The sequence below is a fragment of the Nanorana parkeri genome, unplaced genomic scaffold (genome assembly GCF_000935625.1).
Source record: "Nanorana parkeri isolate BGI_ZX_2015 unplaced genomic scaffold, ASM93562v1 scaffold1119, whole genome shotgun sequence".
In the NCBI taxonomy this organism is placed as follows: Eukaryota; Metazoa; Chordata; class Amphibia; order Anura; family Dicroglossidae; genus Nanorana; species Nanorana parkeri.
Window position 1 is genome coordinate 536,712 of NW_017307387.1, and position 13,107 is coordinate 549,818.

The 13,107-nt window shown below is 42.9% G+C and overlaps 1 protein-coding gene across 1 annotated transcript in view; it reads right to left on the bottom strand.

Moving 5' to 3' along the window:
* Window positions 1–2,207: 2,207 nt before the first annotated feature.
* LOC108796458 (uromodulin-like) overlaps window positions 2,208–13,107 on the bottom strand; it is a 38,167-nt gene continuing 27,267 nt past the window's right edge. Inside the window, exons 12-14 of the mRNA XM_018567939.1 lie at window positions 11,828–11,921; window positions 2,686–2,796; window positions 2,208–2,377 (exon numbers count right to left, since the gene is read on the bottom strand). Coding sequence (XP_018423441.1) covers window positions 2,208–2,377; window positions 2,686–2,796; window positions 11,828–11,921 — 375 coding nt within the window. The remainder of the gene's footprint in view (window positions 2,378–2,685; window positions 2,797–11,827; window positions 11,922–13,107) is intronic.

A 13,107-nucleotide genomic window follows, 5' to 3' on the forward strand; every position in this document is an offset into this window, starting at 1 on the left:
CTCCCTATACTCTACTCCTTCAGCGTATGTGCAATACCAGGGTTTCAGATCGGAGACGTTTCCGATATCCAGGGGGACCAGGCAGGGGTGTCCTCTCTCCCCCCTCCTGTTCGCCCTGGCGATTGAGCCATTAGCCCAAGCTATTAGATCTCACAATGACATCCAAGGCATAGAAGTGGCAGGGTACCATCATAAGATTAGCTTATTTGCGGATGATGCGCTATTAATGATTTCCAACCCCCTCATATCGTTGCCCAACCTATTACCCCTATTACACCAATTTGGAACCATATCGGGCTTACAGGTTAACCCGAATAAAACTAAAGCACTCAATGTATCTTTGCCGCCTCTCCTTTGTGATTCCCTGAAGTCCTCCTTTCCTTATGCATGGGTACCACATGCTCTTCCCTCCTTGGGGGTTCATATAACTCCGACGTGGGACGCCCTGTATAATGCCAATTACCCCAAATTATTTGCTCACTTGATTTCGCTACTGGGCTCATGGGCTAAACATCATCTAACTTGGCTAGGCAGAATCACAGCAGTGAAGATGTCTCTTCTACCTAAATTCTTATACTTCGCCAGAGTTTTACCTGTACCTATACCAGCTTTTAGATTACGTCTTCTCCAGCGCCATATCCTACGGTTTATTTGGTCTGGCTCCATTCCCAGAATAGCTCGTTCGGTGCTATACCGACCCAAAATACGGGGGGGCCTAGGCCTCCCTCTCTTTCAAAAATATTATGCGGCTGCACAGATGGTCCCCCTCGTTATGTGGCACTCGGAGAAAGAGGTCCCTTTGTGGGTCTCCGTGGAGGCATATCTGTGCAGCCCCATACTATTAAATAATTAGCCATGGTTACCCCCCAAAATGCGGAAAATAGTCACATGCCCAATCACGAAACATACACTTTGTCTCTGGGACGCCCTTAAGGTGACTCAGAAATGGATCTCTCCTCACACCCCCCTTTTATCCATACAGGGGAATCCCCTGTTTCCCCCAGGCTATGAGAATCCGACAGCATTTAATAGATGGAGGGCGCATTCCCTGGTTCAGGCTAGACATTTTTATACTTCAACAGGTATTGTCTCATACCCGGAGCTCCAAGGGAAACATCAGCTTTCCACCAGAGACCTGTTCCAATTTATACAGATCAAACACTATTTGCAGCAGAGTGCGGGACTGACCCGCGACCTGACAGTAATGACCCCATTCGAAAAATTATTGCTGCTTCACTCACAGGGCCCGGGCCTTATCTCTCACCTCAAAATGGGAACAGGAACTGGGGGGACCCATCGAAATGGACACATGGTCCCAGATCTGGTACACGACTGCAAAGATTTCTTCTAGTGTGCGAGCAGTGGAAGCAAATTATAAACTTTTATTAAGGTGGTATTTGGTTCCTCTCCGTATCTCCCGTGCGGTTCCCTCCAGGTCTCCATCATGTTTCAGAGGATGCCAGGCTGAGGGTTCATTCATTCATATATGGTGGGAGTGTCCCAGGATTCGGCGTTTCTGGTCTAGGGTGTATCAGTTGATTTATACGGTGACAGGTCACTCATTCCGTAAAAACCCGATTGAAGCACTGCTTGGCAAACAGCCAGTGTCATGCACGCGGACCCAGTTTAAACTGGTCACTCATATTTTAACTGAAGCCAGGAGAGTGATTGCACGCTCGTGGCGATCTCCCACGGTCCCCTTTGCGGAGGTCAAACCTAGGGTCTCGCCAGTAATGTTTTTTGAAAAATTGTCAGCTGTTCAGTCAGATACTCTAACAAAATTTGAAAAAATCTGGGAACCTTGGATCGCTTCCTACATGTCACCAACCTTTCATTTGGACTCGCTCATTATCTAACTTCCCCACCACTCCCGCTCTCCTCTCTTCCCCCTACTGCGCTTCCCCCCTATCCTCTTCCCTTGCAATGTGTCTCCTTCACTGGATCTGTCTCCGGGCAGTGCCTGACGGGTGGTTTAACCACCCCCTTTTAAAGATATACGATAGCCGTTGATTAAGTCACGGTTACACGGTTTAATGTTTACGTTTTATATGTCTGTACTTATACACAACAATGTCTGATTTCCATGTACATCTGACTTTATTAAGCTGTACGTACAGCTTTGGACTTTTGTTTAAGATATTTACGTTTGCAGAATTTTCAAAATCAATAAAAATTGATTAAGTTAAAAAAAAGAAAAAAAAGACGGGTCATCTGGAAGATCCGTATCCGTGAACGTCTGAACTATGGTACGGACCAAAGACCAGAAATGCGATAGTCGCGGGCATGTCCAAAAGATGTGAAGCATGCTGCCTACTCCCGACAAACAGCTGAGACCCCAGGATAGTACTTTTGTAGTAGGGCCGGTGTCCGGTACCATCTAATGAGAAGTTTATAGTTAGTCTCCTGGTGTTTTGAACAGATGGAGGACTTCAAGGTAAAGTGAATTATTTTTTCACATTGTTCATCTGAAGGTATGTTCCCATCTGGTCAAGAAAGGAGCCCTAGCATTGGTAGGGGGACTAGAAAGGAAGGAATAAATGTTAGAGAGGGAGTGGCGGACAGGACCTCGGTAGTCGAATAACTGTTCAAAAGGAGATAACCGGCAACCAATTTCTCCCGCGGAGGGCAAAGAAAGCAGGAAGTGTCTCAACTGGAGGGCTCTCCAGAGGTCCAAGCCGTATGTACCATCCAGAGCGGTAAGAAGCTCAATGAGGATCCAGGAACCATTCACCATGAAGTGGGAGGCTTGAAAGATTCGTCTGTCTAGGAGAGAACAGAAAGCTCCCCTTTGGGATCCTGGAACAAGGTTCAGAGAATAGGGGAGAGAAGGGAGAGGTCCACAACTAAGTTCATCTAGTAAAGGCTCTTGCACTGACTGATAGTGTGGCCCCGATCAAGGTGTGTGTTCTGAGTAGTAGGGGGAGGGAAGGGTAGCACCACCAGAAATAATTTTTTTACAATTTGTGCAGAAAGTATTTCTTTACATTTGTGCCCAAACCCTTACAGTCATCATGTTTTTGAACAGCTCCAACCCTCTCAGCTTGGCTTCCCTAAACTTCCTCTCCAGTACAAGATCACAAGGGACAGAGCAGTATCCAGCAGCCATCCATTTACTAGCTTGAGGGGTGGGGGGTGGATTGTCTTGCCTTGCTTTGCCTTTGTGCTTGTGGAGACACACACACACACACCTTACTAGCACTCACAAGGGTGGCTCCATAGGAACCTGCAAGGCTATCAGGGCTAACAGCATGTCAGGGCCGGTGCTCAAGGGACCAGCTGATTTTGCAGAAAACGAAACTTTTACACATCAAGAAGCAGCGTCCATTGTAAGTGATTTCATCATTTGACATTTTGACTTTAATATCACTTTAGGGAGTTATACAAGGAAACCTTTGGGAACAAAAACAATTTTAGACTTGTAATAAAAGTTTTGTTTGTGTGATATGAATTAGATGCTTAGGAGAGTGAAGCGCATCCCTTCCATGACTGTGTACAGATTATCTATGATTCCATCAAAATTTTTTACAAAAGGAATGGAAATGATATGGAAAGAACCATAACTGTACAATTCACTCACCTGCCACCACTGAACAGAATACGCTGCAGAAAATGAATACCAGGAATAGAAGATTCATTGTCACCATCTTTCCAAAGCTTTCTTCAGTTTTCCTCGATAGCAGCTGGTGTGTAATGACTGCGGCTCACGAATGCTTCAAGAATATAGGCAATACAATACCGTGAATACATGCAATACAAGTTAAGATGTGCCCTTACAACTAATTACTGTGCCACAGGACACAATAGAGAACAAGGAAACTCCACCTTATAAAAAAATTTCCAAGGAAGGTCCACCTCTGCTAAGCCTACATAGTTACATAATATTTGAGGTTGAATAAAAGACACAGATTTATCAAGTTCAACCTTTGTGTGTCTCTGTGTGTTGTGTGTGCGTGCGTGCATGTATGGGAGTTCCTGTGTGGTCTAGTTTTTAAGAGTACCTGTACCCCTGTATGTTACGGTCTCTGAGGAAGGTATCTAATTGATTTTTTAATGAATCATTATTCTCAGCTGATACCACTGCTTGTGGCAGAGAGTTCCAAAATTTAACCACTCTGACTGAAAAGAAGCCGCTATGCCCTGTGTGGATAAATCTTTTCTCCACCAAATGTTTTGTACATCAAAATCATGTCCCCTCTTAATCTCCTCACTTCCAGCATGAACATGTTAAATTTAGTAACCTTGCCTCATAGCTTTGGTCCTCCAGCCCTTTAATTAGTTTTGTTGCCCTTCTCTAGACTCTATCTAGCTCAAGGACATCTTTTCTGTGGATTGGTGACCAAAATTGAACAGCATACTCCAGGTGAGGCCGAACCAGCGATCTATAAAGTGGCAAAATTATAGACTTCTCTCTACAGTACATTCCTCTTTTAATACAAGACAGAACTCTGCTCGCTTTGTTTGCCGCAGCCTGGCATTGCAAGCTATTCCTCAATCTGTGGTCTACAATGACCCCCAAATCCTTTTCCATGTCTCACTTCCCTAGTGGAGTTCCCATTAATGTGTATTCCGCTTGCCTGTTTTTAACCCCAAATTGCATTACTTTACATTTATCAACATTAAACCTCATCTGCCATATAGTTGCCCCTCCCCTATTTTATCCAGGTCCTCCTGTAATGTTTTAGTGTCTAAGTCCATGTCTATTACCCTCCCGATTTTAGTATCATCAGCAAACACGGAAACATGGCTATTAACACCTTCCCTGATATCATTAATAAACAGGTTGAATAGTATGCGGCCCAGCACAGATCCCTAAGGCAGGCCACTCCTGACCTTAGACCAATGTGAAAAAGAGCCATTTATCAATACTCTCCGGACACGTTCCTGTAGCCAGTTCTCTATCCATGTACACACCATTTCATCTATGCCCATAGACCTTAGCTTGTGTAGTAAACGTTTATGTGGTACCGTGTCAAAAGCTTTGGCGAAATCCAGATATACCACGTCCACCGGCCTTCTGCCATCCAGATCTCTACTCCCCTCTTCATAGAACAGGGGTCAGCAACCTTTTACACACCAAGTGCCATTTTTGAAACCATCAGAAAACCGGGTGCCAGTGAACAATAGCACGCCATAGTGTTAGATACATTTACATTTTTCCACTCATAGCTGTACTGCTAATAGTAAGTTACTCACATTTTTTTAATGTGTTTACCTTGCCATTAGCAGCACATCTATATTTTTGGATCAATATACTGCTGTGCATTTGGGAGGGTATGCATGTGTGCTGGAACGAGGGTTAATGTTTATGTATGTGAGCAGTATACATGTGGTACCTGCTGTATATTCCAGTTGATCGTCTGGCTCCTTTTTCTGTGCTGGGGCAGTGTGTGCAGTAGATTCCTCCTGTCGGGCAGGGTACAGTAATTCCGTCCCATCACATCAGGCGTGGGTGAGCCCGCTCCTGTCTGGCGGGCTGGCACAAGAGGCAGGAGCATGCGTAGAACGAGCTGAGGGCCCCGTCAGCGCGCCTCTGCGTTCCTATGCCGCTCAGCCACATCACTGAGGTGGGTGGGCCAGTAAATGTAATTGACAGTCGGCTCGAGGGAGCTGTCAACTACAAGCAAACAGGTCGACTCGCGTGCCAGCTGTCAAGCTCTCACGTGCCAGGCTGGGCACGCGTGCCGGGGTTGCCGACCCCTGTCATAGAATGTTAGTAAGTTGGTCTGACAAGAACGGTCCTTCCTAAACCCAAGCTGGTTATCATTTATTATACCATTTTCATGAACAAACTCTACTAAGTAGTCCTTTATCATTCCCTCTAACAGTTTGCATACTATGGATGTTAGACTGAGTGGTCTGTAGTACCCCGGTTGGTATATTGAACCTTTTTTGAATACTGGTACTACTGAAGCTTTATGCCAGTCATTTGGTACCCTACCAATCATTATGGAGTCCTTGAAAAAGAGGAATAACTGTCTCGCTATAACATGGCTGAACTCTTTAGGTACCCTGACCACGACATGACCTTGCACATTATTTTAATAGTTAAAACAGGTTTGTAACTGAATTGTCCTCTGGCATGTTCAAATGCACTTAGTTGCTTCAGATACAGCATTGCAACATACCAGAACAATGGCATGTCCTGCTTGAAAACATGACATGACTTTGCAAAATAATTTATAGGTCATGGCCAGAAATAAGAGAACTGTGTCTCATTGAGTAGGAACTGACAAGGATAGCAATCATCCACTCAAATGAAATACCAATCCAGAAATCCAAGCAATCCTGATTCATGAATTGTATGATCTTATGAGGACCCTCCCTTGGTTTTCTCTCTTCTTTCTTACAGTCAGACAGGTTATATCACATAAAGGCATTCCAGGTCTTCGTTTCTAGGCACATTGATTTTTAGTTAAAGCTTTCTTCAGTTTTCTGTTCCTATAGCAGCTGGCGTAAATTGATTGCAGTTCACAAATGCTTCAAGAATATAGGCACTGTGAATACATGCAATTTAAGTTAAGAAGAACCCTTACAGCTGATTACTGTGCCACAGGACACCATAGAGAACAAGGAAACACCACCTTTTATAAAAATTCCCAAGGAAGGGCCACCTCTGCTCAGCCTACATAGTTACATAAATAGTTACATAATATTTGAAGTTGAATAAAGAAACAGATCCATCAAGTTCAACCTTTGTGTGTGTATATATATGAGTCCCTTTGTGGTCTTAGTTGTTATGAGTACCTGTATCTAATTGATTTTTGATTTCCCAGCTGATACCACTGCTTGAGGCAGAGTGTTATAAAATGTAACCACTCTGACTGAAAAGAAGCCCCAACGCCCCTTGTGGTTAAATCTTTTCTCCACCAATTTTAGGCAGTGGCCTCTAGTCTTCGTTATGGAGTTTACAGTAAAAACGTAATTGCTGAAGTTGCCAAATGTTTTGTAAATCAAAATCATGTCTCCTCTTAATCTCCTCACTTCCAGCAAAACAAATTAAAGACTTTAGTAACCTTGTCTCATAGCTTTGATCCTCCAGCCCCTTAATTCATTTTGTTGCCCTTCTCTGGACTCTCTCCAGCTCCAGGACATCCTTTCTGTGGATTGGTGGGCAAAATTGAACAGCATACTCCAGATGTGGCCGATCCAGTCATTTGTAAAGTAACAAAATTATCGCTTTGTCTCTACAGTACATTCCCTTTTTATTACAAGAGATTAAATATATATATAAATTATTATTATGAAATATAGATTATTCAAGCTTGGCTTCTCCATTTTTACATAAATGGTCTCTTTCACACCTCTTTTAAACCAGTCCTCCTCCATAAAGGCCATTTATGTAAAAATGGGGAAGAGGTGGGGAGACCTCTATTGTCTGCCACATACAATGCTGTTTTAACACCTCTCTCAGGTTAATAACACCTCCTAGACTCCAATTATGCAAATGCCACCAACACCTGGTTGTGACTAACATATTATGTGGATTGGAGCGACATTCACCATATTTATTCCCAGATCATTTTTTGTACAAGTCATTCTGAATTGAGGAAGCTGGTTGGATGACCAGTGAAAACGTCCAAGAAAGATACAGCAAGTCCAGTTGCCTTGACTTATTTTTTACAGATATACCATGACCTGAATGAATGAGAACCTTCACAGACATTTTACATAAACAAGCACGCCTATGATGGTCAAGGCATATTATTACTGATGGCAATTCTTGATGGTCTGCTGCCACCTAGAGACGGGGAAGTGAAATACATCATATTTCACTCTCATAAAAGTCTTGATGGGCAGGTGGGCTGCCAATTTATCTTAAATAAAAATCCAGCAGCCTAAAGGTGAATTTGGGACTTCAACAGAGGAGGACTTCAACAGGGGACTTGAGAATGGAACTTTTGAGCAAGAGAGGACAATAATTACTCTGACCAAGAGAGGACTCTCCATAGAACTCTGAAACAAAAGACTTGGACACCAGAAACTGCAACCAGAAGCCATTTTCCTGCGAACGCTTAATTGCCAAGAAGTCCTGTTCTTTATGGAATTTAAGAAATCTGCTGCTGGAAGCAAAGTATTACATGTACTAGAAAGGATAGTGTAGTGTGTGCAGGTGTATGTATGTTTTATTTTGCTTTTCCAGTAACTAAGTTTGTGCACACAGCATTTTTGCCTAGTAAAGTACTTTAAATGCTACCGGGGTCAGTTTCTTGGAGCTTTACTGCAGAACTAGAAAACAAATAGAAATAAAGTTGTCGCCAAGCTTTACATGTTAGGGGCTGATCTTTGGGATCTGTAGTCCAGAGCAAAGCAATGGTTGGGTAATGGAAGTCAACAGGACTTCACCTCATTCAACAACTTAAGGGGCACAATTTCTTACACAGCCTATCTGCCTTTAGTAAATCAACCTTCAGATCCAAAAACAAAAAGTCAGATTCGGGTACATTGCTGAAAAGATTGCAGATTTATTGATTTGATTTGATATTAGAGGATATAATGTAATGTGAGGAAAAATCATTCAAAATTATCATAATTGTTTGAAAAAGATTTCATGAAGCCAAAGCTTGTAGTGAATACAATTCAATGATGCATCAGTGCAACTCCGACTGTTGTTTATCGCTGATCTGTGACCGCAACATAGACCAACAGCTTCATCGTCCAACATGCTAATCTGTGTAAGCCATGAAATCAGTGCATGACAACTTTATATTTATATGTATGCCATGAGTCATTCAAAATTATCATAATTGTTTGAAAAAGATTTCATGAAGCCAAAGCTTGTAGTGAATACAATTCAATGATGCATTAGTGCAACTCTGACTGTTGTTTATCGGTGATCTGTGACCGCAACATAGACCAACAGCTTCATCGTCCAACATGCTAATCTGTGTAAGCCATGAAATCAGTGCATGACAACTTTATATTTATATGTATGCCATGAGGAACCTTCCCAACATGAAAATGGTTGGTAATAGAAGAACAGTGCAAGGTGCCCCTAAAACAGAATGAAAAAATATAAGTCAGTGTTAGGACAATAATATAAATATTTTTATAAATGAATTGCATTTATTTGCAAACTCTGTAGACTGGAAACTATTATAATGTAATTGTTTCCTAATCAGGACTAATACCGATCACTCTACCTGGCAAGGAAACCGAACCAGTTTTAAGGATTTTTATGGTCAGTCTATTGAGTTTGCTGATGGCTCACACAGTACAACTTTCTGGTGATACAACTTGTACTTATCCTCTATTTCTGTCTGTAGTGTGTGTACAGCTCTCATGATAATTCCATGCTGACCACCTAGCCAAACAAAATATAGTGTAGAGCTGTTCTAACCAGAGCTCAATCCCTATAAATGAATGAGTATCTATTGCAACAGTGCTGTGCCATGCCACGATGTGATCAGGTTTCGTGGTTACTCAGGGTTCCCACCCATACAGGTTGAGGGGCTTCACTGTGAATGTTTCCTATTAAAAAAGCTGGGTTAGCATTTTTTTCCAGGATTGGTAAACCCTGGTCAGGGTCCTGGAACCCGGAGGCTTTGTGGAGACTTGGGTGGGATGAAGCCTCCAACCCTGTGTCCCCGTTTGGTATTGACCAACACCCATTGATTGTGCAGCTGTGCACAGCTCTTATGGTATGGGTGCTGGCTAGTGTTTAAGGATCTAACTGGGAGACAGAGTCTCAACCCAAGGGGTCGGGAAGGGTCCTTTTATGAGTTAGGATGAAAGCCATTGCAGCTGAGAGCAGCCATAGATGGCGCATGTGTGCACTGAGTTGTGTTTAGCACAGAGTACTGTCTAGAGGAGAGACGGGCAATGGCCTGAAGTGTGAGCCCATAGCAGCAAAGTTGTATGTGAAAGCCAGGAGGCTGAAAAATAATTTTGCTTTGTGGCAGAAAGATGCTGAACAACCCCTGCAAGGGTAACCTTTTGTGTGGCCCGAACTGTATTTTAATAAAAATGTGCATGAAAAGCCTTAAAAAGTTGCGAGTGGATGTGTCCATAAAGCTCCTACCATTTGAAGCTAGTTCCCATAATATGTGGTGCAGCAGCCCTTTAAGTAATACTTCTACAAGTGTTACATTTGTGTGGGGAAAGTGATGGTTGAGACAGTAAAGGGGTGCCTAAGCATGCATTCTAATTACAAATAGGTCATGTCCACAAATAGGAAAGTCAGGAAGGGCTCCTGTAGATAACGTTGCTGCTGATGACATATTGGGGTGCGTGTCCAGGCCTGTCTGGCCCTATAGACAGGGTTATACCACCATAATGTCCCCCATCAGAAGTACTTTCACTCTCCGTCCCCCCTTTATGCAGAAGGGCACAGGAAAGCAGTGGCAGTACATAGCCGTGGTGCTTTGGTTCCCACCATTCTGCCTCTAAATCCACCCCAGGCGCATGCGCTTGGGGTGGACAAAAGGATGATTGCAGAGACCAGCATGACACAACAGGTAGCTATGCCTCAGTGCAGCTTCCCTGCACCACTCTGCATATTGGGGGGGAGCACTTCTGATGAAGGGTCAGCACAGCGGGGACGCAATCTACCCATCTCATGGTCATGATAGATTGCGAGATTGTGATTGACCTGTTTCTGACCACTGCCCTATGTGGGCACCTTTTGGAAAATCCTAAATATTGGATCAGCTGGGTAGGATTTCCTCAGCTCATTGCATTTTTTCCCTAAGGTAAAGCCAATGCCTCAGGTGTCTGGACAGTCCCTACTATGTGCTCAAATATGAACATTCGGGAGATATGAGCTGCACTAACCACCTATGGTCAGCTTTAACCGGACTGAAACTGAGAGGATTTGACCCAGAGGACTAGACATAAGGTGAAGAGTATTTATCTATATGCATTCTTAATATGCTACAAATTGCAGAAAATGCAGTAGTAATTTTTTTTTTTTTTACCAGCAGTGCCAGAGGATGAAGCTGTAAAGAATAAAAAAAATTCAGTTAGAGTGTTTACTCATTGGGTATCATTAGAAATAAACTGTTAAAAAGCTCAAATCAGTTTACATATAGGCCAAAGAATCACTTTATTATAACACAATAAATATATGTACAATGAAATAAATATATCAGTGTATTAATAATCAGACAATTCCGTCTATTTTAAAAATCCTTTAATTACCTTTAATTAAGGTCCTTGCACTACCAAGCATGATCCACTTTTTATTTTTTTTACACCCCCCTGTCCATGCCAAAACACCTTAGCAACAAAAAAAAAAAACAGACAGCAGGTCTTATGTTTTCCCTCTCCATCCAAAACTAGAAAAAAACCCCTCACTTTCTTTACTGTCAGATGAGGTTGCCACATGTTACTTTCCATCAGTCAGTTGCCAGGTAGATGGATGATGAGTACAGAGACATATAAATATTGCCCTGTTAACTGTGCAACGTGCATTGTAGATCATGTTTATTAAACTTACTACTCCAAGCTGATAAAAGCTGATATTTTCTCAATAGATATTGAAAACAACTCCTGCTTAAAACTTGTTGCTAGTTGGTGAAGAGACATTGTCACAGCAGGAAGTGAGAGGAAATCTTCACAAAGTGAACAAATTCTTTAGAGTAGCCCCATGAGCAGGTGTCACCATTGAAGATTCTTCCTTCGCCACTTGCTCTGGTGACAACTCGGTTGATTTCCCATCACTTTCTGTCTTAGTGACAAAGGTCAACAGCACAGCAAGAAAAATTTTACATCTGACCCTTCCTTACTTTTTCCAAAGCTTAAAAAAAAAAAATTGCCTTTACATGCACTTTCGGTATATGTAAATCTAGAAAATCAATGTATTTAATGTTTCATCTTTATTGTATTTTACCTGATATCTCAGACACAACTCTAACTGGTCCCACACTTATGCTGTAGTCCTGACCGGCAGATTTTACACCGGCACTTCTAGCATCAGAACATGACTGTAACACACAAGAGATTTACAGCAAATGAGAATTACCATTCACATAATACATATTAGTCAGATAACGAACAGATCAACATGTGCTTCACGGTGTCAGTTGATGGACATGTAGCGCTCACCCACGAAGGAGCCGCTGAATGCCCGGTTCATCTCTAGTCTGCCTAGGCAGTGGCGTAACCAGAGTTATTGGCGCCCGGGGCAGAACATTTTTTTTCGCCCCCCCCATATTATATAAACATCCACTGGAACTGTACCCCCCACCCCCACACATATATATCAGCTAAGGAACTACAAGTCCAAGCATGCCATCATTGTCCCTGTACACCCCCCTCCACACACACATATCACCCAGGGAACGGCAATATCTGGTTGTTGTACAGGGGCAATGAGTGCATGCTGGGACTTGTAGTTCCCTAGCTGATATCTTATGAAGCTGTATTCCACCTGAAAGTACTACAATGCCATTATAGAACTAAGAATAGAACATAAAATAAATATTTTTTTTTTCTAATACTCACCTGATTCCTGTATCCACCAACAAGCGCGGCCTCCCGTCTCCAACGCTGTTAGAAGCTGCATACAGCATAGCGGGGAAGGCGGCTGCGCATTTTGCATCACTCCCGCTACGCTAATAGCGTATATTCTCAGAAGCTGCACACTACGCGCGTCGGTTTAAGTAGTAACCAGCACACGCTGTATGCAAAAAAAAACACCCCCCCGGTTGTTGCGCCACTGTGCCTAGGGTATGTTCTTCAGCTGCCCACCCAATAGCACTAACGGCCCTTCTTCTAGTGCCCACAAACTGATGCCCACTCCAGTAGCAAAATGCGTAAATGGAGGCACCGTGCTGCCTATCCCTCTTGGGAAGTCTTCTATCTCGGTGCAAGTTGTGTTCTATCAATGTCCCTTTTCACTGGTGGTGGCAATTTCCATTGGCATCGACTCTTCCAACCTCCAGCAATGTAGAAGATTTGGAGATGAAGTTTTCGTTCTGTAAGTGCAATCACTTTTCTTTATCAGTTCGGTAGGTTGATGTTCTATAGCGCACTCTGTTGCTTATTGGACATTTCAAGGAACAGCATAGCGCCAACTGCCCTTATCAGTGAGCATGTCCTTCGTTTGTTTTGATTATCCAACCACCATGTGATGTACACAATTTAAACATGTTCAGAAGACAATCAGGT